Source organism: Desmodus rotundus, chromosome 9 (assembly GCF_022682495.2).
Source record: "Desmodus rotundus isolate HL8 chromosome 9, HLdesRot8A.1, whole genome shotgun sequence".
NCBI lineage: Eukaryota > Metazoa > Chordata > Mammalia > Chiroptera > Phyllostomidae > Desmodus > Desmodus rotundus.
The window spans coordinates 26895236-26921351 of record NC_071395.1 but is presented as its reverse complement, the minus strand read 5'-3'; the positions used below and the strand labels follow the sequence as shown (position 1 = coordinate 26921351).

Genomic DNA, 26116 nt, shown 5'->3' with positions numbered 1-26116 from the left:
AGATCCAAGATCTTATCAGAACAAATGTCCCTTTAATGATTTCATATCCTTATATTGCTCAGTGACATGGAATTATGCAGGCCGTTCATGCCAGATGAAGACTAACGCAAGCTAGAGGAAACCGCCAAGCCCTTTCTGTAATTAGAAATTTTACTGGAAGAGAAAACATAACCTGCAAATAAATGAAAAGCATGACCCTAAGGTTTGTAAAAAGTGATTTCAACAGGCGGTGAGAATACCTGCTCTCAAATGTTGTTACAATTGCACACTCTGGTCAAATGTACCCCTCTTGACATGTAGGCACAAAATACACGAAATACTAAACTATTTAGGAGTCCCAAAAGGTGACTAAGCCGCATGTAAACATTAAATTCAGAGAGAAGTCAGTACCCTGCGGAAGACCCAGTCTGAAAGGGATCCTGACTTTAAAACCAAACACTGTATGCCTGGGTAGACAAGGGAGTTCCTTTTATTACTTTTATCAGTAATGGCATTAGAAGACCACAAAGCATCACTCATCATATTCCAAAAAGAAAGGGAAATATTTGTGTCAGATTATTTGAGATGACATCTAAAGAATCTCACCCAAAGGATGTGTCATGATTTAAAACCCGCTTCACTCAGGCACTGGAAGTCAAGTTTTGGCACGCAGCGTCTCCCCGTCTAACAATTCGGTGTCTTTTCACATGTCTTTACCTAAAACAACTGATTGCATTCAATGCTATTTCATTAATTTATACCCAGCAGGAAAATGCCTTTATTTATTTTATTTTTTTAACTTGTCAGAATGCTATTCTTCTGGAAAAAGGCATTTCCTCTTTAGCAATGCTAGCAAAGTGAAAAAGCAGACTCTTAGAGGCGTATCAGACTTAAATGGAAGCTATACACACTTATTTCCATTTCCTACCTCAGATTTTATTTTAGAGACTCAGAGATAATTGCCACTTCAATGCTTTCCTATTATTCTTCCAAAGGAATAAAAAAAAACAGTTTTAATATAAGCCTTGGCTTTCTTAAGCAAACCTTCTTTGGAAATACTTAAACACAATTCATACAGTCCTTAAAGGCAAAGATGACAGCCTTAATCCCTCTTCTGAACAACTACTTGCAAGGAAAGGTACGAGGCAGGTACTTCCATAATGGCTTTTATTCACTTTTAAACAAAAGCTGAATTTGCTTAGCTAGAGTGGAAACACCTAGGCAGACACAGGACCTTTGCCCCGGAGCCAGGACACAAAGACAACCTGGTGCAGGAATTTCCTGCTGGCTCCAATCTCCGATCTCCCGGGCCTTTGGTGGCCTACCGGCAGTCACCCTGCAAACACCTGCGAAGTGACATTCCCCAGGCATATTATTCCTTAGATTTGTGTTTCCTCTCCCATTCCTTTTAAATATTACCCAGTGCCTATTATGTTACAGGTACTGTGCACAAATGGCATAATTTCGAACTAAAGATGCAATGGCTCTTTTTGTATTTCAGAAGGACATATTAAATAGATGCTTAATAGACTTCCAATGAAGTCTCGTTTCCATTTTATTTTCCCATTTCTTTGTATAAATTTTTCCAAGCTTCCTTAATGATACAATCTGAAAAATTCTTTGAAGCTGAAAAGATTGCTAGGATACTTACAAGTAACCCTGTAATTTTTCAATAGGGAGAGCGTCTGACTGGTAAGTGAAACAGTGAAATATTGGCTCTATATGAATTCTTATTCATATAACATTTTGTAAACATTGTGTTCATTTTGAAAGTGACTTTTAGAGGAGCTTATGTCTTATCTGCATTTTAAAGGTGAGTGAACAAAGGACAATCTAACTTCCAATATTTATTACTGCTACCACTTACCAAAAAAAAAGAAAGGTAAATTCTAATTTACTTCACCAACTTCTCAAAGATTCTCAAATATCTATGATATCACAATCAACAGAAATAAAGCGTAAGTGTTTGAAAAGGGAAAACAAAGTTGGTGAAAGTCTCACATTTGCTTTTCCTTCCTCAATGATCTTCCTATTTCCCAAACTAGTCCAGAAGCAGCAGTCTGGCTTTAAATAATTAGGAAAACACGAATTACTATCCTCACTTCCAAGTGTGTAACCTTCTCTGAGTTTTAATGTGTAAAATGGTGATAATATTGCATTACAGGGGGGATTGAAATGACATGAAAGCATCCATCAAGTTCAGCACTTCCTTTAATTCATGTTCATTCTATTCTGCCTGATTCAGCTATTTCCAAGTTGAAATCATTAAGCACTTCCTTTCTAAAATAAGCTTAGAATATACTTGACTTTCAAAAATTAACCTCTTCAGAAGTACCTAACACTAATTGCACTTACCACTTAGTTTTTCTAAGACTATCAGAACATATAAAAATTGATGGTATAGATAAAATCAGACTCACATGATTTCAAAGTAATCTTAAATAACAGTACAAGTATGTGATCTTAGTTAAAGAGATAGGAAATTTTCTGAAAGCTCTAGTTGAAATGTTCAAAGCATCCAAATAAACTAATAGCATTACTCAATATATCAATATTTGGAGACTATTTATGAGGATATCACTTTCTCAGATGTATGGGTCACGTGACGGTTGTTTGGTTATAACACGTATCAGGAATGAATCGTGGCTGGTGTCCTAGTGGACATTATGAGACACGCCACTAAAACAGAGTTGAGGATGTGTTGAATGACTAATCAATATCTAGCCTCATCTCTACATCTTAACATTTAAAAAGAAAACATAATATCACCATAATCTGCAAAGTAGCTTCTCCAGGGGCTTATTTCATCTGGCACAGCAGGCTACTGGAGAGTTGTTTGTGAAATTACAGAGCACGGCACCTGGCACTTGCGGTAGCTGCCACTAATCCGCAGCTTCCCTCACAGTGGTTGTGGCTACGGGCGATCGACCATGGTCCCAAAAACATGACATGGAAAATTCCGGGAATAAACAATTCCTAAGTTTTAAATGGTGCCATTCTAATGAAGTCTCATGCCATGTTGCCTGGGATATGAACCTTTCCTTTGTCCAGTATCTATGCTGTACATACAACACAAGAAGACATTTTGAGAGAGACACCACATTCACATAACTCTTATTACAATAACGTATAATTGTTCTGTTTTACTATTATTGTTGCTAACCTCTCAGTGTGTCTAATTTATAAACTTTATCACAGATATGAATGTATTGGACAATACACAGTACCTAGGGCTCAGTACTATGCAGTTTCTGGCATCCACCGGGGGTCTTGGGAGGTATCTCACGGAGATAAGGGGGACTACTGTACCGTGTCCTCAACAGTTTGCAAAGTACCTGCATATTTTAGGTCAAATACAAACTTAGCTTTTAATAAGGACAATAATATATGAATAAAGGAAAAAATGAAAAGATGGTTACTTTAGCTCTGTTCTCTCCAAAAATGATTGATTCTAATTTTTTAAAAATGCATAGTCCTTTAAAGCCAAAGGAAATTGGATTGGAGACAACAGCGATTAAATTTTGGAAAATGAAAAGCAGGTAGATATATAGTCATTGAATCTGTGGACCTGTGACAAAGTTCAGCAGGGGTCAAAACCAAGAGGCAACCTGATTTACATGAAAGAACAACCAAAAAGTTCTGGGGCCTGGTGGCATCATATACCTATGGAAGTGGGGATGACAATGTGGCTAAAACAAGGACTGGCTGAAAATTATGAAGCTGTCCGGCACCCCAAATCTATTTCCCACTGTGGCAGAAGACAGACATTTCCTACTCAGATTTCTTTCCTGAACAGAATAAAACCAAGGATTTAAGGACCGGGAAACCCAAGTGAGTTGGAACTGGTGATATTATTCTGAATATGGGGGTATGGAAGAAATAGTTTTATACTGAATGCTGAAACTCTCAGACTTAGTCCACCCAGGTCTCATTTTAGAGAACTGGCAGGCAGGATTACACCCTTAGAAAAGAGATTAAGGAAATCAAGGCATCTTCAGGGAATAGACCCAGTCAGCCCACCATACAGTCAAGACCAAGGTTGGCAAGGCCCATCGCATGCCCATTATGTTAAGTCAGCTTCTAAGTGGCCAGCTCAAACTCTAGACTTAGCCAAGTATTCACCGATGTTTCAGAGGTAAAGAAAAGTACGTTTAGTTATGCAAGGCCACAACATTTTTATCCCTGATGCTCCTTTACCTCAGTGAGTTTACAGGGATTTTACTCTCTTCCCAAACAAGGAAGTAGAGGAAGAGAGGAAGACCCAAAATCTGCAAACAAGGGATCAAATGCAAGAACACTTCAAAGAAACACTGAGGATGAAGACAGAGGGAGACCCCACGGATGACAGCTGTGCAGCAGGTCTAAAGGACAACCAGTCCAAACTGCAGTCGACCTGAGCGTTTCACCAGAAATCGCTTCTGGGGGATGAAGTCATTGGAAATCCGAATGTGTCTGACTGTGCTGATAAGTGATTCACACAATTTGAGGAATGGGGATGAATCACTGATAAATATATATAAATGTATAAACACATAAAGTTAAGCCAACCAAACACACACCCACACAGGGCTCTAAGGAAAACAAAAAACGAAACACAATGAATTTGGATCTTGATGTAATTAGGACCTAAAAGAGGATGGGGTGATGGGCACTACAGGTGTGGTAAAGGCAGGTGGATAAAAGAAAGTGAAAGCCTCACCTTTTAGGGTATGTAGTGAGTGAAGTTCATAGATAATTTTAAAACCAAAGAATCAAGAAGTGGCAACAAAAGCACATTATCTGAAAGTACAGAGGTCAATTCTTAAAAGAATCAGTTAAAAGAACTGGAAGTGCTTTCCTCCCTGGAGAAGGAAAATAGTTTGGGCAGGGGAAAGTTGGGGCAAGGGCTATTTTTGTAAACCTAAAAAAAATTTGCTTTTAAACTATGTGCAATTGTAACTCTGACAAAAATTAAAATTTTAGGTAAAAAAAGAGAGTATGAGGAGCATAAAGACTATTTCTTAATGGTTGGAAGTATCCTGTTTTACTGACAGTGTCTTATCATGCTGTAGAGTGAATAAATACCGAGTCTAGAACTGTGCCTCAGTGCTGGAACTCTGCCATCTGTGAATTATCAGACAAGCCTGGCGTTGAACTAGGAAAGGCAGATTGTTATTCATTCTAGTTCCATGGGTAACAGATACTGACAGTTGACAAAATTGATAGGCTTTAATATATAGCTTAGGAGAGTTGGTACAATAAATGCAAGCATTAAAAATTGCAATCTATCCATCTGATTCTCTGAGAAAGTCCCATTCTTTTTGTAATCCTGAAAAATAGAGAACACATGGGTATGTTAGCTGTTAAATATGCACGCAGAGTCTCCAATCTGTTCCATAAAATACTCATGTTTGTTGGAATATGAAAAATATTTCCCCAACATCTTGTAGTAAAACTCTCTGTGTCTTGCTCAGTTTATAGTGTAGAGCAAATTCTAATTCAATGTAGGAACGTTCTGTATCAGCATCTCCAAGAACGTTTGATGAAATGCAGATAACTGGGCAATACTCCAGACTGAGAGAATCATAATCTCTGACATCTGATAATATGCATTTTTAATAATCTCTTGAGAGATTTTTATAATATATTTGATATCAAATTTATACTAGCTAACTCCCAGGGTTTTTGTTTGTTTGATTGCTCGGTTTTTTTTTTCTTTAATCTGAGCTATGACATCCCTCTGCTCTCAACAATTGCCTCTCTTTCTTCTCAGAATCTTTCCAAACCACTTACATGACACTTATTCACAGACTGTATTTATATAGGTATGTATATTCTTTTCTCCAAAACAAGGTTAAGTTCTTAGAAACCCAGAGCAACACCAAGTATGTCTTTGAGTATTTTCACAACAAACTGGCTCATCAAATATTCTTCAGTAAATGTTGAAAGAATTAACAGGAAAATAGATGGGTATGTTGAAGGAAAAGTATTATTTTATTATTCAAAATTGCAACAAACTTAATTCTGGAGAATGATTCTTTCCACTGGGTTTAGATTGCCACACTAACTCTAAGATTTTAAGTCTTTGTGGCTTTAGATATAAAATAGGAATCAATAAAATATCTAGCTTCAATTAGTCTAAGTTCTTATTTACAATGTCTGTGTATCTCAATCAAAAATGGTCTGTCTGCCTTTTACCATTTCTGCAGTGGTACCAGCCATTTTTTTCTTTCTAAATACAAATCATACAATCTGTGAAATTCTTTCTTAGATGCTAAGGATTTAGTGGAACAGAAAGAATCAGGAAGAAGGGAAGAGGGACCATGATCTTCACGTGAAAGAAAGCAATGTGCCCACAGGTTGGAAGTTAGGTGGAAAAATATATTAAACAGGTCTTAGCCAAGTAAGAGTTTAGTCTTGTCAGCAATTGTACAATTTCTCTGATGCAATAAAATAATGTCATTTCAAGACATACTGCATAAAATAATACAAGTACATTGTACATTTTAATAAAATCTAATCATTCAAAAAGTGTTTCAACTATTAGTACTGACATACAGTACTTGAAATAGTTCTTTCATCCTCTATATACTACAAAAATTCTAAGCACTAATTTTTTCCTTAATTCTCTTTTAAGGTAAATACAAATATATTTTGAAAGTTTTAAACATAAATTTTCACTCGCTAAAATCTGTGCAGTATAGCAATATAGCAATGTGGAAGTTTTTGTTATAAAGACTTACAATTTTTTAAAAAATCTTGAGTACATTTTGACACTGATTTTTTTTCCTATGGGATTAGCACTTTGATATTGCTGTTGGTATTTTTATTCCAAACAGGCTGCCTTTTTTTTCCCCTTAAGAAAGTAAACCAATAAATTTGATGCCTTGTATGAGTTAGTTGGAATTTTTCTTAACCAGAACAAAAAAGCAAATTTGGCCTTCAGTTAAGACTTTTCTTTACCTGATATTAACAGTAAAATAACCTAGCAAACACTAGAAGGGATGGAAAAAATATCTGCCCTCCTCCTTTCTCCCTCCAACTTCTCCGTTCACTGAGCTGCTTTGTTCTCTGCATCCTGCATAATTAATAACTACTTTGGCAATCAGTCATGCATTCCTTAATGGCACCTCAGGCATCAAGTGTCCTGGTAAGCGTCCCCCACAGAAACCATACACCCTTCTCCAGGCGCACTGGCTGGGCACTGACTTAACTCTGGACAAGTCATTTACAAAATCACTACTAAGGAAAACACACAGTTCAGGTTATAAAGTAGCTAAAATACTTACATATTATTCTCTAATATCATATAATCTCTTTAGATATTAAATAAAAAAACTTTACTAACAAGAATGGAAATAATGTGATATCCAAACAAGTGTCACTGATTATACATATTAAAAAAGGAAAAAGTAAAATTATAAAAATAATTGAAAGATGAGTTTGACTGGATTATTGTGAGTTAGTCTTTAGTTCATTCATCACCCTACACCGCTTTTCAGGTAATAAAGAAAATTAAAAATACATGGAGTAACTGGTATGGTAGCTATAATGTCTACTGCACTTAATCTAAACTAATCCATTCACTAAATGGAAAATAACGGTAAACAAATTGTTAAAATATGATGTTATTACTTCAGAAAGCTTAGGTTAAAAATCAATACATTCAATAAACCCATTTTAAAAGAAATCAGTTAACCATCTTTCAAAATGTTAACCAGATTGGAGGGAGAAAGAGGAAATCCTCCAATCATATAACCATTTAAAAAGATATATAAATACAAGTAATATTACACTCAAAAAATAGTTCTATAAATAAATAAAGAATAAAACTACTAAAATGTTCAGGTTTGGATATACATATACTTTTTTATTTCAAAAATACATATAGTTTTTTGAAGTAACTGTCTGACAAAAAATGCAATCATTTTTTCCACCAAGGCTGAGATTTTTCAAAAAATAAAACTTTTAATAAGGTGTTTTGATACTAGAAGAAAAAAATTACTTTTTCAGCCTTTGTAGGTTTCTTAACATTCTTAAATAATGGTGCTTATGCTACAGTACACAGAGTAAAACATACACAATCTATTATAAATTACTCCAAAATTAAACAAGAAATTTTCTTTTCTTTCTAAGAGATCTGCTGGGCTCTCAATGTGTGTGGCCTCCAAACAGAAACAAGCTTGCACTGTTTTATTTCAGTTTTGCTTCATTTCTTCCCAAACAATCTCTCACTGCTAATCTACCAGGGCTCTTTTTTTCCCTTCTTTGAGCATGAAGGAAAAAAAAATCAAAGACATTATTAACTCCTTATGCTCAATCATAAAACCTGAATATATACGATTTGGCATCAATTTACATGGATGTAGAAATTTTTCATTATTTATTAATGGGGCATGACTAGGGAATATATGTATTTTCATAAATAATTCTTGAAAATAGCATTAAAATGCTAAAATATTTAATTTATGTAGTAAATCTAGCACTATTTTTAAGGTACATAAATCTAGCTATAATTTCATGTAAATATCTTATGTTAAGGTTTTTTCTAAAGTTAAACATAGCTTATAATATCAACCTACAAAAGTAAAATTGAAGGATAAATTTTATCTCATTCTAAGGTATCTGGGAATCAAGAAAATGATACTGAAATCATAACACTACAGAGGAATGCATATCTGTATATAAAACAAATAAATGATCTTTCAATATTAGATTAGCATCACTTAATTCAGAATAATATGTAACCCCCTTGTTTAACTATATGCTGTCTCATTTATTAGCTGAGGGAAAAGAGTAAATTATTTTAGAAAGGTGAACATAACTTTTAATGGCAACATTGTGCAAAAACTGTTCCCAAGAATTTTAACTAATGTATGGTAATCAGAACCACAGAGTCTTAATGGTTGAGAAGAATCAGAATTTATGCTCCCAAAGAAGGCTGAAGAGTTATCTTCCTTACTTGTAAAATATGAGAAGTATTAAAATCAACTTTCTCCATAATTATCCCAGCCCCCCCAAAATGTGACTAAACTCAGAGTTTTTTGTAGGTATGAATAGATACAAAATATTCATTAATTACAAAAAGCAGGTAAAGATTACTATATGCATGAATAGCTATAATATCATAAATATGCATTAATTTAAGTAGCCTAGATATCTGGATGTTCCACTCATCATCAAAACAGAAGAAATAAACAAAGCAGTTCAGTTCTTTAAGTAGAGCAAGAATGTGTTCTTGCTAATATAGCCTAATGTATCAGGACCAGGAGAATATGCCATTCTTCAGTTTTCTAGTTTATGTATCGTCACTACGGTGAAACAGCAAAAAAGGTGACATAGTAAATGAGAAGTAAGTGCAGCTCCACTTGGGTGTAGACACCTCCAAGGGAAAACAGCTGAATGTCTACGAGATGTTAATGAGCAGCTGCAATTTGTGTCTGGTATTATCCTAGGCATTCTGTGACAAACCTCAGAGTAAGAAGTTAATAGTCCACTCATAATTTGTGGTCAATATCATCTTTATCATTACAAAATTAAGAAACCATTGTGGCCAGTAGTCCCTAAGGTCCTATTTTGCAGTGGTGGGTTTGCATGGAGACCTTTGCCTCTGAGGAACTGGGTGTGCTAAGTGTGCAGTTCATCCTTGCCAAAAAAAAAAAGTATCAGAGATGACAGGGTGGGGGGGTGGAGCTTGGAGGGGCACTTGCCCCTAAGCAAATGACACAAGAACTTTAAAGTCTCTTCTCCAAAAGTCAAACTTTCTTCCCTTAGGCTTCCATGCATTGATACACAGATAAGATTGATGGATTGCTGCCCTGTTAGTAATAATGTTGGGGGGAGTGGGTGGAGGGAGGGATGTCATGTAGCAATACATAATGATAATTCAAAACCCTGCAGGGCTTAAAAACAAAATCACATTTTCACTCATCAAATCTTTCTGTGGACAATTACTGAGTACAGGATGACAGTGGCTGTGTGGGGGGAGAGATGGATGTACAGAACCAAGACAAAGGACAGGTGAAGAAATGGCAGACCCATTGTCAAAGTTAATTCAAACCCCAAAGAATGAAAACGTCTGAGACTGTAAAACTCATATATCAATAAGTACTCCAAAAAGCAATGTGGCAAATTAAGATCACCAAGCCACACTTATTAAGCTATGTAGCACACTACAGGCATGGTTTCTGGTTTCTTGCAGCCCCGAATCTACTGCTTTCTTATGCATAAGGCACTTTAATAAGATCTCCAATGCTATTTCTCCACGTCTCCATTTCCTGCAGCCCATCACAGGTCAACTTAGTTCCCATGCAAAGCATGTTCCCATAGATGCCAAGACAATGTCAATTCTCAGCCCACCAAAGTCCATATTTACAATTTATCAAACTATTTCAATAACTATACATAAATGTACTGAATTTAATGATGTAATCAGTGATACACATTTCACCTAAAGTCTCTCAAATGCAGGCAGTTTCTGGTGTTAGTCACAGTAAATCTCAGGTAACAGTTCAAAACCAGGTGGCAGGGCACTTCTTGCTCCGGAGGATGGACGGCACTTACCTTAGATCCTCAGGGAACTTTATCTCATCTAAAGGCTCCTGAATCTGATACACTTACAGATAACAGCAGTGCCAGTGAATCTTCTGTTAGTTAAGCTGGGGTGAGTGAGCTGCATGATCAGCTCAGCATTCCAGCATTTATTCAGAACCTATATTGTACTTAGAACTGATCTAGGCAATATGAAATAACTCTTTTTATCTTTATGTATTTTATTCAATCCATGTAACTTCCTGGGTTACATACCAGATAACCCACATGGTCATAAAATCAGAAAAGAACAACCCTTGGTGTCAGCATGTATACTTTTTAGTCTTCATGTATTATTCTGTAACATGATAATAGATTGTGACACATATTTAAATTAATATAACATGAAGAGAGCAATTAATTTAAAATACAAAAATCTTGGCTTCAAGTTTATTTTTGCCACAGGTTTGGGATAAATAAAACCTTTGCTGTGATACAAGAGCTACCATTATGATTATATGGTAAAATTTAATTGTTTTATATTTAAATATTTATGGTCATTAGATGTGCTAAAACAGAAACTGAAAATGGGGATTCTACAGTGAGAGCAATGGCTCCCAAGGCCACCTTAGACTTTAAAAAACAAACAACAAAAAAAACATAAATTCTGTGAAGCATGATACTCTGGAAATGTTTAAAGCAGATTTTCAGTGGCTTTATTCAAACAAATAATCACATTATCAAAGTATCACCTATAAATAGTGTTTTTTTAAATCCTTGTCTACCATTATTACTTTTCTAAATGAAACATGAAATTTTATTAAATTTAGATTAAAATATTAAGAAAAGTTTTGGAAATCAACAAAGGAAATGATTGAAAATCTATATGTACTGGCAAAAGCATTTCACAATGGAATAGAAATATGAATATACAAAATAATTTATATAAAGATATTGATCAAAATTCACAATATAATTTATAACATATATTTAAGAGGTCGCTCCCTTACCTTCAACTGTGCACAATAAATGATTCTACTGTTAGTAAATGAATAAATTATCATTTTCAAACTTCAGTTTGCATTTTATCCTTGCTTTTTGGCTGTATCTTAAACAATAACTAAATTTCTCAATCAGTTACTTAAAAAAAAATTCCATAGACCTGAGTATGGGCAATCAAAAAGGGAAATTTCTGTTAATATTACAATATGAATGTAATAAATAAAGTTAAGCATTATTTCACATTCTCTGATTTGACACACAAACTCATAAATTTGTAGGCTGCGTGATGCAGGAATCTACGTGTTAATGCATGTAGCCCGCACCACGCCATGTTCCCAACATACCTACCAATCTGCTAAAATCATTAAAGATACAAGTTTTCACATTATTTCAAGTGATGATATACTTGATTATACTTAAAAGTTATACTAGATGACATCATCATACTTGTATAAATACTTCTGAATTACTATTATAACTAGACTGTGATAAAAACATAAGAGGGTTTACTGTGGTGGTGTAACAAACTGATAAAAATGCTTGAAATAATACATAAAAGGCACAGCAATCCTGATACAACTAAAAATACAACAATTATAACCAGAAAAAAAAAGATCTCTTAAATTCCGGTGAGAAAGTCAAAATTTTTTTGGTGCGGGGGTGGGCGCAAAAGGTCATAAATATCATTCAATCAGAGTAAACATTACGATAAGTAGGAAGATTGAGCTAAGTACTTTTTAAAATATATTTTATACTAAAACATTGATTTGAAAAGGATTCATACTTAATGTTTACCTTTCTCCAGAAACAGATGAAAAGAAGTATGTTATGTACACATTTGTAAACAACACAACTAAAGGGCTGAATTTCGGTGGGTGCAGAAAAGCACAATGCCACCTTAATGGAGTGGAAAAAGGAAAATATCACATAACAGCATGGACATCTAGGCGATACAGGCATGAGTTTTATTAAAATGGCATTAATATCAGATAATGTGGGCTTTCTAGCTTTGCAAGGTATTAGTTTCAAAAAAATATATATGAATTTAGAAATAGGAATCATCAGAGTGCTGTGTAAGCTTGAAATTTTACACCTTTAAAGATGGAGTACTGTTTAGCAAAGTGCAGAAGACAATTATGTAAGAAGTGGTCACAAAAATGCTAGAAAACAAATCATTTTTATGATTTAATATGACCATACTTCACATTAATTCAGGAAGACTTTCTGTAGTCCAAAATTAGATGGTGATGCCAGTGATAAGATGCCAGCAATAAATACACTGATTATCTTAATTTGTTCCAGAGAAAAGTCTATCTATCTACCCTGTGTGATTTGGCATCAACAATGAAATACCAGACAGTGAGTTTGGTGGGGACAGGTTTGTTACATTCTTGTAAATCTTGTACAAAACATATTTTATTCATTCATTGACGAGGTGCTTATAACATGGCTAATGGTCTACAGTGATGAAATTCAAGTGGTGATAATGAGAGTGACATCTACAAAAAAAAAACCAAGCCAGAGAACTAGAGAAAGGCTTTTGTTTTGCCTGATTCTCCTGTTTAATAGGGAAAAAAAGTAAACGAATAAGGGACTTAAGTAAGCAGACCACTGAGCGGTACTTACCGGCACGACAATGTTGTAGTGGATGCAGAACCCCGGTTCAGAAGGAAAATATTCATCAGACACAAATCTTATCCTGATCTGATTTCCTTTAGAAATCTGTGTTCCCGGCACAGTCCCAGAACCACACCAGCGCCCTAATACTGCTCCATCACTTGGGTCCTCAACTTCTACAAAATCATACCTGCAGAGAGAAAAAGAGAAGAGAGCCATAAGGTCACAATTTGTCCAGTTGGCAATTCAAATTCCATGTCTGAGGTGCAGTAAATCTATGGGCCGTGGCTATGTGTTCATCGCAGATTTAACTGGGTAAATGCAATCAAATATTCCAAAATAAGAGATGCACGAAAAATGCATCTCAAATAAAGAAATATGAGTCCTTTATCCTAAGGCTTCTCATTTTACTGTTAATGAACTTCAGATCCACTGAAGAGCCATCTCCAAACTTAAATACTTTGTATGAAGCACCCATCTCTGACATTGAATTCATGAATTATTCAATTTAATTTCCATTTGGACGTGACAGGCTTATTCCAATCTGAATTCCTATTATCACTGCCCATTACTTTCTGACAGCGGCTCTTTCATCCTAGTCAGGCTCCTTGGCTCCCTCTACTCATCTGTGAGGCAACGTGACCCAAGCTTCTCCAGAGCCACTTCATTATAGACACAATCTCACCGTGTACGGCACTGCCGCCGTGAGCCCTTTCTGGGTGTTCTTGGCTCACTGTCATCTTTCTATTTTTGATAGAAACATTTTCAATTTTAAATATTGATCCATCATCTTACTTAGGCTGTTAAATCCTTGAAGAAAGGAATCAGTTCTTACATACTTTTATTTTACATTGCACTACGCACAGAATCTTAAACATAAGAAATCATGATCTTTTTTTTTTAAACAAACGCTAACTCTGGTGTGGGGGGTTTAGAGAAGCAGTAGTCATTGAGAGAAGTATTGCCCCTTTAGAGAACGTTTCAGAAACTTGCCCGGGCATTTGGGGTTGTCTCAATGACTAGGGTGAGGAGGGCACATGAACTGTAGTGGACGAGGTCTATGGGTGTTCAACAGGAAGTCCCAGAAGTATTTGCCCCATGCCCTCCAGGCTGGACAAGGACTCACTGGACATTCGTGTACATGATATTTCTGCTATTGTTCACCTGAGTCTGGAACCCAATGTTGCCTTACATGTAAACACAAATATGTATTGCGGTTTTAGTTTAAGTCAACTTTCCAGAGATTCAAATAAGTAGAAGAAAGTTTCAATACTTTGGAACTTTACCAAGAACTACTCACTATTTTGGGGAAAAAAAAGCATATCAGTAACAGGTACATTGTTTATACTATTTGCATCATACTTAATGCAATTACATATACCCATATTAGTCTATATGAACAGCTGTCGTTGCCACAGTGATTCTACATAAAAGGTGTGGATATATGACTACGTCCTTTATTTTTCTAGTGTAACTGCATGTGTATTTATGTATTTAAATACATTATTTTAACATAAGGTACTCTGTTATTATATCAGTGTAGGCCATTATTTTTATCTTTAAAATGACTGTACACATAAATAGCTGATTGCTTCTAGTAATTATATTTCAGAACACTAAATACAGCATTGCAAAACTTGTGTTAAAAAGCAAGTCTGAAGAGGTTGAAAAGCCATTGGTGGTTTTTTTTAAAAGACTAAATTCAGTAGCTACCATATAACTAAAAACAATATTTTTTGTGCATTATTGAATTTACAGACGAAAATTTGTTGAAAAAGGACAATGTATACAATGAGCCAATTATACTTATAAATCATTGTCCTAAAGAAATACCCAGATTTCTCTTATGGCATGAAACTTCTCCTTTTTCAGCCTAATTTTCCCCGTCCTTAAATTGAGGATAACTCACAGGGATACCTTAAGAAAGGAAAATGGGATAGTACCTGTGCAATGCCTGAAACATTGTTGGCATTTAGTTGCTACTCAATAAAGTTTGCTCCTCATCTCTATGCTGCACTGCTACCCCCACCCCACATCCACCTTGTAATATAGCCTTGGGAGTTTGAAAGCAATAAATAAGAAAACTTGAACACAAAGGGAAGAGGTTGTTCCTGCTAGATCATGTGACAAGTCTGGTGTTGTAAATTACAAGTGCATCAGCCAGCCAATATAACCATTGCAGGGATTTTGATGTATGTATGTGGTGGCACCAGAGAGGATGAGGTCAGGAGTAAGAGAGTTGGGAAGAATAGACAAAAGTAGTTATTTCAGATATACCTGTTATAGAAGTTGGTAACTACCACTTTAAACCAAAGGGTAATTTTTTATATCCAGATTGTTTACTTGTGGAACAGAGCCTCTATTCACAGAGTAGCAGTTGTTCTGTGCCTCTCAGATGCAGGTTACCACCACAGCAACATTTGCAGAGAGCCAGACTTCAGGCCTGGTCAGTTGTTCTGGAAGTATTTACGAGGCACTGACTTGGTGTGAAGTGCTATGCTCCATTCTCAGGATACAAAGATAAAAGTATACCTTCTTTAGGCTCATGGTCTATAAAACACTTTGGTGCGTGCTCTAATAAGCAAATATAGGGAATACTGTGGAATACTGGCAGAGTAGGAGTAATTCTATACAGTGAGATTAGGGTCAGCTTACAAGGCGACATTTGGGCGGTTGATGAGTTGTGATTGACCAGTGGTGAAAAGGGGGGAGATGGAAATGCATTCTATCGAGAGGTACAATGCAAAAGGTGTAATAGAAGAAAGAGGGGGCCAGGCATGGTCAACTGGGAAGAGAGGATGCAAAACAAAGAAGGAGACGGAGATCAAGCTGGAAAAATGGGTGGTGAGAAGGTATTTCTGAGTCAGATGTTTGAATATCATTTTGTAGGTCAATATTACAAACAGGTAAGCACAGTTTTAACAGGAAGTATGTTTTTTTAATTAAGTCAACATTTTTTTAAAAAGTGAACTCTCATCGAAAAATCTGGGTATCCAGTTTTTTCAACTAAAAAATATGATAATAGCAAATATCATTAGCCCTCATGCGACCATGAGGGCTCAGATCTCCAGAAATGGCGTCAGCTCTGGGAGAGGAGGTAACTGTGTGTAATTTATGGTGTCATCCCTAGAACTTGTGGGCCGGGCACATAGAAACACTGAATCAGGGTTTGGTTAATGAAGCAATGAACACGAGCCATCCTTCCTTCATACCAGCTGAGGCTGAAACCAAGGGCAAATAGCTTTTGATGGGACATGCTCTTTCTAGTTTCTAAAAACGCCCATCTACTTTCTATGCTGGTAAAAAAAAAAGTTCCCAGGTCTTCATTTATTTACTTTAATGGCCCATGCAGACATCTAAGTGTGTCACCCTGGCAGCATATGAGGCACAGCTAGGAAGTTTCAATAGGGGAGGAACATAGAATCATCCCATACCCGAGGAATGCCAGGAAACAACGTTTCAAGTGTGGGTAGAAAGGAAAGACTCTTTAGGAAAAACATCTGGAAAAGGAGCAGCAGGGAAACAAGAGGAAAGCCGTTGTGGACGGTGACACAGGATGAAGGGAGACTGCCTATGGTGGGCAGGGCTGGGCAATGAAGAAAGACCAAAGATTTGGCAATTATGAAGTCCTGTGCCAAAAACTGCCTGGGCAAGATGCATAGAGTCAAAATGTTTCTTCACACCATTTTCAAAATAACTATTATCATCATTCTAATAGAAGCTTTTCAAAAGAAAAATACACCATATGGAACAAACAAAAAACTAACAAGTCCCATAACTATTTATTTTATTTTATTGTTGTAAATTAAAAAGGAGTTTTTGACCATATATGGAAGTATCAGGATTGTAAGTGTTAAGAATTTATTAAGGAACAAATAAATCTTATAGTTGGTCTTATCTAACTTATACCTCCTGATATAAAAACCACTGTCATGCAAATCAGAGAGTGACAGGTAGAGTGTTACTTTTTCATAGAGGTTTCTACTAAATTTGGTGCTGTTAAAAAAACACTAATCTTTATAACAATTTCTGGATTTGCAGGTAGATAGCTGGCAATTAATTCTACATGCTCCTACAAGTCTGGCACATCCATTTATCAGATTGCTTTAAAAACTATATAGTTTTTCATTCCATGAAGGTTAAATGAAATGAACCTCTAAAAAAAGCACTGTGGTTTTTGCTTATAAAACAGTAGAAACCGACATATACTACTACTTGTTTTAGAGTAAATTAGGCATGTTAAGATTTCTTTTCTCAGAAGTAGTATCATGTACCAAACACCCAATTCCTCTATCATTACTTTTTATGGTCACACCCAATAAGTGCTTAGATGTCTATGGAGTTGAAATTATTAATCATATCATTATTTACTAAGCTTAGTTTTCCTTCTTAATCAGAACGGTAAATCTTCTTGCTAAAGAATATAGTTACAAAAAATAACATTTCTTTTACTTAGACTTTACTCAAGATCATGTACGATGGACCAAGTGAAGATCTCCCTGAAAAGCATTTGCAGGTCTAACTGTTGCTATTGAGTCTTCAAAGGAACAAAACAAAAACCATTGCCACTTGATACTATATTTCTTTTTAACTTGTTTGAGAATACACTCTGGTTGGAAAAAGACTGATGCATTAAATCCAGTCACCTTCCCTAACAATTTTAAATTTTCCTTTTTTTGTGATGGAATACATCTTGTAGAATGTGGGATTAAATGCAGAAGTTGGTTGGTTGATATACTATAACATAGTCCAAATCATCGAGAAGAAAATGGACAGAAAACAATGACAAAAGATTATTCCATAGACCTTAGCCCAATGAAAGGGAGATGACAAAACCATTTGACAAAGAAAAAGTGAAATCACAAAACATAATCATCCCTAAATGCAGAAATCTGCACATTCCCGGATGACTGTTCTGGAGACAGGGTAATCTCAAAATACACTCTTAGGTATTAATTTCCAACATGCACAATTGCTCACATCAGTATTTAAAGGATTTACGAAACTTATTTTATGAGCCAATCAAACATCACTTTCTCACGGCAACATGATACACAGCACACAGTGCTAAGTGGTGTATAATGATCACTCCCTTTCTCTAACATACCCCTGGGGACCCAGGAGGATTTATGTTCTTTTATGTTTAACAAACAAGTCTGGTATTGTAGACAAAATTTTCATTCTCATGTGGGAATTTCAAATCTGTGAGGCCAGGAGGACTGCTTTCGTACTCCTAAGAATGGTAAGGAGCATACCGAAGAAATAAATTCGCTGGTAAACATAATTGTCAGACACCCAGCTTCCTTGAACAAAAATAAACCAATCCTGCAAAACAGGCTGTTTCCAGCTCATACTAACCAAAGCTGTCAATTAAATCCCCCCGATGAGCCATGGCGTCTGACTGTGGTGTGAAGCTCTGCCAACAAATAAACGTGGATCTTAAAAAGGCTCACTCTGCGAGTGTCGGCTGGAGTCTGAGCTTATTGGGAAAGGTAATGAAATTAATAGGATGACGGTTACTCTGCAGTGCTTACTGGCTTAGACTTCAGTTTAGCAGAATACCCTTCATACACAGGATGTAAATTTTACATCCCTATTTAGACACCACAGTGTTTATCCATGCTTGAACTTACATTGAAAGTAATTTTTAAAAATAACTGCTTTTTATACATTAACTCATTTGATCCTCACCAAAATCATAAAAAATTGATACTGTTATGGTGCCTGTTTTATTTATAAAATACACAAAAGCTAAGCACCTGGCCCAGATCATAGCAACTAAATGTACGGCCACAGCTTCAATTCTGACAGTGAACTCCAGACCCCATGGTCTAAAGTGCTAAGTGACACTGTGCACTATATTTAAAATACACATGCATGATATTTGCTTTATTTTAAGGCCTAACTATGTGTCTTTGTTCAAATGGGCCAAATGGTCTTGTTCAATGGCTAAAGAAACATTAAGAGCCATTCAAATAAAACCAGTCAGTCAACCTGGTAATCTGGGCATATACATTTTACAAATATGTATTTTAATTAAATCAATAATATTTAGTTTTAGGCATTAATTCTTTATGGAGAGTTGTAAAGCTTTGTAGGAAACGCGGAAGCCAAACCAACAAGCATGCTCCAGGGGACCAGATGATGTCACTAGAAGGAGTAATCCCCATGATGATACGAGAGTGCCACCTGTGAGGCACCATTACGTCATACGTGGTGGGGTGATGTGGGTAGAAAATCAACACATTAAACTCATCTTGTTACTGAATAAGAATACTTCAAATTTACAACCCAAATTCAATCTCCAAAGCTAGAAAAAGTAAGCAAAAGAAAGTATGAACTGAAAATTAACAAAGACAAAAACTCGAAGATACATTCAAAACCAAATTAAAATTTAGAATTAAAACCAAAAGCTGGTTCACAGAAAGGACCAGAAATCTCAGAAAGTGAGATTGAGAGTAAATGAGACTGAGAATATGAATCAAGGATTTATATATGAGGACTGGGAGAGAAGATATAATCACAGATGAAAGTGTATTTAAAATACTAAGTATGTTTTATGTAACTTCATGCCAATTAAATCTGAAAAGCTACAGGAAATGGGTGACTTACTATAAAAGTAAATTATCAAAGTTGACTGAAAATGCAGAAAAAGTGAATAACTCTAGAAGAAATTAAAATGGCTATCAAACATTGATAAATGAAAAAGAAACAATAGTGTGGGATTTATTTGAGAGTTCCATTTGCCTTTAAAAAATATTTGATTCCAATTTTATATAAGTAAATTTTTAAAACTTAAAAATGACAGATATCTGCCTAACTAACAATAAAATAAGTTGGCCTAAATCTTGTGAACACAGTTAACAATACTGTATTATATCCTTCAAAGGTGCTAAGAGACTAGATCTTAAATGTTCTTCCCACACCAAAGAGATGGAAATACATGGCATTATGGAGGTGTTAGCTAACTCTATGGTGGTAATCACATAGCAAAATGTAAGTGTATCAAATAAACACATACACCTTAAACTTACAAAATACTATATGTCAATTATATCTCAACAAAGCTGGAAAAAGAAAAATCTCTAATAAGTGGGAAAAACCTTGTAACAAAGTTCTTTCAAATGTCAATACCAAACATTACAAATTAGAACAATTTTCACTCATAAATTGAGGGAAATGCAAAAATCCCAAATAAAATTTAATCAAGTATCATCGATCAACGGATTAAAAGATACAGTACTTCACAACAGAGTACAGAATTAGTTCATGAACATGAGGATGTAAAAATGACCTTCTGGAATCTTAAAAGAAAAAACCTATGATCATATTAATAAATTCTAAAACAACATGATAAAATCAACTACTTAGACAAAAAGTGAGTAAACTGAAGAGCAGAAAACTTTCAAATCATGGTATAAAATTATTTAACAGAAACTAACTGCAGGTTTTATATTAAAGTCATTCTCATTAAAGTTAGAACAAACATTGGGTTGGCCATTCTGACTATTATTTTTAGTGTTTTAGGGGGAGGCTGTAGCTATTTTAGTAAGATTTGCATGAAAATAAAAATAGAAGAGAAAAATGGCTCTTAGGTTGATAATAGATTCCCTTGAGAACAGACTAGGTAGAGGAAGCCTGGAGACTGGAAAAGCTTGGAAATAATCCTGTGAGGAATGGGGTGGCATGGAGTTTAGTAAGGGAGGTGAAGGGCCTGGAACATGCTGTATGTATATATTTTAGGGGTTGACCTGATGATACGAGTCAATGTGGGGTATGAGAGAAAAAACTGACTCCAAGTTTTTGACTTTAAAAACCATCTGGAATCAGAAAAGAACTTAGTAAAGTGACTAAATACAGGATCAATATACAAATATCAATTGTTTTTCTTTATGGCAGTTTCAGAGATTTGGTATATTCATGTTCCTCTGTAACCTAAGGACCACTTTAGTACTCTTAACTACTATCTTAAAATTTGTTTTACGAAAAGTTCTCATTAACATTTAAGCCTGCCTAGAGAGATGCTTTGTGGCATGTGATTATTTATTAAATGCACATTGAGTGAGTCATTATTAGATTAGTAATAATTAACAGTTCACATGAGTGACAACACAGGGGTTAGCAAAGGTAGGTTTATATTTGTGAGTACGTGAAACAGTTTATTCTTGTATTATTATTTATTTATTAATTATTGTATTATTTATTATTGTTAACTTATTTTTGCCCAACCCCGTATGCCTTTATTGCATGTGCCAACAACTGAACCACTGTAGCATTGAAAAAAAGTTGAGGAACTAAATTTAAAAAATGAAGTACACATTCTACTTAGACTAAAGCAAATTTTTTCTCTCATAAATTATCATCTTGTCATTTTCCCTTCTACTTTAAAGCATATGGTAATAATAAAGGGAGAGTGTGCCAGTGGAGGTAGGTGGGTATAGGAGAAAGGTAGGACCTCCTCCAAGGCATCCTAATCACTGAACTTAGGATATCTAAGAATATTAAAATGGGGATGCATATATCCAGGTTTACTTAAAGGGCATCAAAATTTAAGATTAAGAAGGAAGGTCTGTGAACATGCTCTCTCATCTACCCACCCTCAAAACTGTTCCAGGCATAGGAAACTGAAAATTAACCACTACCCAAAGGTCCCTACAGGCTGCTCCTTCTGTGTGATCTCTGAATAGCTGAATGTCATTGCCCAAACATATTTATCAAAGGTCATGACATCATTAATCAAGACCTCTTTTAAGTGTTTTGCTAGGGGTTAGGTTCTTTCAGTTTTTATCTATGCTGTATCCTTGCTATACTTGCCAATACCAAGGTACTGTAGAAATGGATTTATCCAAGGCTAAGGGAAACATTTAAGTAGTAGATAAAATTTGGACATGATTCATGCAATACTTATACAACATTATCATAACTTCAGACCTGATTTTAAAAGAAAATATTTAAAAGGCTGATCAAGCAGCATAGGGAATGTTAGAAAGCTCATCTGTTTAGATACACAGATTTACCTTTTGGTGATCATGTCTATGAAAATGATGAAATGAATATCTTTTAGAATATACCAGAGTGAAAAGTAAATATTAATTGTTTCAGGATATCATAGAATTTCAGGTATGGTTCTTAAATATGAGTGTTAAAAACTCTATTTATTTTGAGCATTTATATTTATTGAATATTTATTGAAAACTGTTTTGAATGAAGTTAGACAACTAAGAACTAGAGCCACAATACAGAAAAAAAATTAAACGAACTTTTTGACCAACCCAATATATACACATACACATGTATGTATATGTATGTATATATACATGTGTATGTGTATATGCATACATGTACATACATATATGTATATATACATACATATACTCATATACATGTATGTATTTAGGAAATGAAAACAAATGGTATAGTATAGATATAATAGATGAAATTATACTTATATTGCTTTCATTTTTATATTACTACTTATGTAAATATATATTTACTTCAAGGATGTTAATTATCAATGTATGCAATTAATCTCTTAGCACACTTCAAAACATTAAAAATATGCAGACTGCAGAGATAGAATTAGGTAAAAGCTGGTATCAATTTTTTAAAAAAGTATTAAGAAAAAAAAAACCCAAAGCCTCATAGACACAGACAACTATGAGTCCAGAGGGAAAGGAGGATGGGGTTGGGTAGAAAGGGGTAAAGGGAGAACAAACAGTGAGGAAAGGAGACCTAATCTGGGGTGGTGAACACACAGTACTATATATAGTAGATGTATTATGGAAGTGTATACCTAAAACCTTTAATTTTACCAACCAATGTCACCCAAATAAATTCAATTTAAAAAAAAAGGTTTACTTAACAATTTTGAAACAATCTTCACTAGAAAACTGGACTCTGTAGAGACTAAAATAAACTATTTAATGGAAATTTAGTGAAGTACAGACATTAATAACATCTCTGAGATTTCGAATCTTGACAAAAGAAAAACAATTTAACCTCTTTCATGGGAAATTTAGAATATCAGAAATTAGAGAAACTATTCATCCTATTCATACCACATGTTAAAAGTATGAAAACAACTTTTTGATTCTCGTGCTCACTTTTTTCCCCATGACAAAAGATTTATGAGATTATATTTTATACAGAACCTGATTACAGAGTGATGCAAAAAAAAGACAAGACTCATTTCTCAAGAAACAAAACAAAACAAAAATCTCTGTAAGAAAGGAAACATTTCAGATTGTTAGGTGATTTGATCACTGTACTAAGTCCTGCTAAGGCGATTACTTCATATTTTGCAGCATGAAAAGGGAAATAAGAACTACTAGGCCTTGTGCCCAGTTGGCTAAATGCACGTTCCTGGGCAATATCCCTAGGCTGGGTTTTCTTGGCCTTAGGTTTGTTTTATTTTCCTCTTCTCACTTTTAAAATTTTCCTCTTGCTCTGTACTTATTTCTTTCCTTTTCCTGTTAAAATTACCCCTTCAAGGTGCTTTAATAGCCAGGATTCCTATCACAGCCTTTATTAGGTAGGTTCCTATGCTACCAGAAAATTTAGCAGTTTTGAACAGTTTCAAATATATCACTCACTTCACATCCTCCGCGGCTCCAGAGGTTTTCTCTCTGATGTCTCATTCCTTGACAGAAACAGGATAGCCTCTTTGTGTTATCTCATGACTTCTATTCCCATACCCAGAAATGTTTATCTACCTACTTATTACCTCAGTTTCCCTCTCTGAAAATGCCAAGAACCAACCATGCATTTCGCTTCCTAATTTTATTAGTCTTATAGATAAACAAGACTATAATAACAATAAAGAGAAACTCACCAAGTCATTTGGTAACGTGAGAATCTCTGATTAATATTCTTACAGTAATCTGATAGAACCGAACAAACTGGATGTCATTAGTTCAGAAAAGCTGCGTCAGTTATCACACATACAGACCAAACTGAGGCCCCAAAAGTAGCCACCTGAAGCGATTTATGTACTCTGGTATCAATTACAAAGCCATTTACATTTTCATCTAAACTAGAGTTTAAAACATGGAAATACACATTTAAATGTCTTTAAAATATTGTATAATATAGGGCAATTCTAAAAACAAATTTAGACTATAAGCTCCTTAAAGGCAGAAATGGCACTTATTGAAATCCTCATGCCCCCAGACTTTGTCTCCTATGGGGCACCGTGGCATGAACAGCGGCCCATTCTGTTTGGCCAATACAAGGACTGAAGTATTTCAAACGATAAAGGAAAAGAAAAGATAAAGCCGTGGGCATTCTCTCAGTGCCCCCACCCCAAACTTCAGTTCAGGGATCTGATGAAACACAGACAACCCTCCATTCTACTTGTGGGCCTTTGGGCAACTGAGTAATCGTGGGCTACTTAGGGCTTTAGTCATTTGTGAACCTCAACCTGGGCGAGACAGCATATTTCACCAGATGGCAAATGTGATCACATTTTTCAGTACAGCAACTCCAGCAATAATATTCCTGTCATAGGTCAAGAACGCACTTTACATCACCAAGTTATGACTAATGGGTTCCAAGCACATAACGGCGGTACATTTCATTGGATCTGCTTAGAAATTGCGTAATGGCAACTTTTTAAATATTAAGCACGGAATCCTCTAAAACAAAGGATTCTGTGCTCAATATTTAAAACGTTGATTGATTTAAACCTCTTACTATCCATAGCATTATTTGCAACACTCCATTTGGCACATTTTCACTTATTCTTCAGATCTGAGCTAAGTCTGACCTCCTCTGAGAAGCCGTGTGTGAGTCCCACAGGCAAAGGTCGCAGTGTTTCGCAGCACGGTCCACACCACACCCATTACAATTTTGAATTACACTTTTTAAACGCTCATCCCCTTACTACTAGTCTAGAGGCCAGGAGCCCATCTAATAATCTTTTTCATTCCCCAAATCTAGCACAGCGTTTGGAGAGTACATAGCAGGGAATAGCTGACTATTGTTTGATGGATGGAAGAATGAGTGAGTTTACACATGGGTATGTTAGCACGCAGAATCTAACATACACACATATGCACAAGTACATGTCAGCAGAGTGTGCTACCAAATAGTCACGATTACACAACTGGTGTTGAAGTATTCCTATATAACCAATATTTAATACTCTCGAACATTTTTTCTCTAATTCTGGCTACTCACAAATTAGTGTGACTCATTTTCTAAAAAAATACAAATAGCTTTTAAAAAGTACACTAGACTTCATTCAAAGTAATACATTAGACACTGTTTTCTAGAAATTCATTATAATGTTATCCTTCATTTTCTCACATACCAGCCATTTCTGTGGTGAGCACTTTGATTTACTGTATGCACCCGGCACACTACCTTAGTACATGGTGTGCGACGCTGTATTTTAATTCTACAGTTTAGGTATCTCAGTGCTTCTTTTTGAAATGTGTCTCCCCTGAGTAGGGACATTTTCCGATTGCACAGAAAGTTCACCTGAGGACACATCCCCCATCCTCAGTAGTGGTCACTGAACTGAATAAAAGTTAGAAAAGTAAAATTCACTATATATTCTCTAGTAAACGCAAACTTATTTTTATTACCAACCATTTGCTTTGACTAAACATTGTACCTTTTCCAAGGAAGAAACAAGCAGGACAGAAGATGAGTTTTCTAATTCTTCCTACCTGCTTTCTTAAACAGCAGATTAACGAACTATGAAGTGTTCTCTTCTTCATCACACACAGTCCACCTCACAAATTGTTTATTCACTTATTCTTGTTTATTTCAAACTTTTTGTGTGTTATTTCTTCTCTGCATACAGAAATCCAGATTATTCCAATAGCCTCCACGAAAGTCTCTCTAACCCACACTCTGTCTCCTCCACCCTCCACGCACCTTTGCTCTATACCACTGCGAGGCCTTTCACCTTAAAAACAGCCCTTATTTCATCATGCCATTTTCATAAAACATTCACTGACACGTAGGTGGCATGCGAGACTATCAATAGTATTTTTTTTCTTTT

The 26116-nt window shown here is 35.4% G+C and overlaps 1 protein-coding gene across 2 annotated transcripts in view; it reads right to left on the bottom strand.

Annotated features, from left to right (window-relative positions):
- The window catches only part of PDGFC (platelet derived growth factor C), a 164045-nt gene that overhangs the window by 38657 nt on the left and 99272 nt on the right, over positions 1-26116 (bottom strand). For both annotated transcript variants that reach the window (XM_024569253.4, XM_071219165.1), the window contains one exon: positions 13117-13297. In XM_024569253.4, the coding sequence (XP_024425021.1) occupies positions 13117-13297 (181 nt within the window). The remainder of the gene's footprint in view (positions 1-13116; positions 13298-26116) is intronic.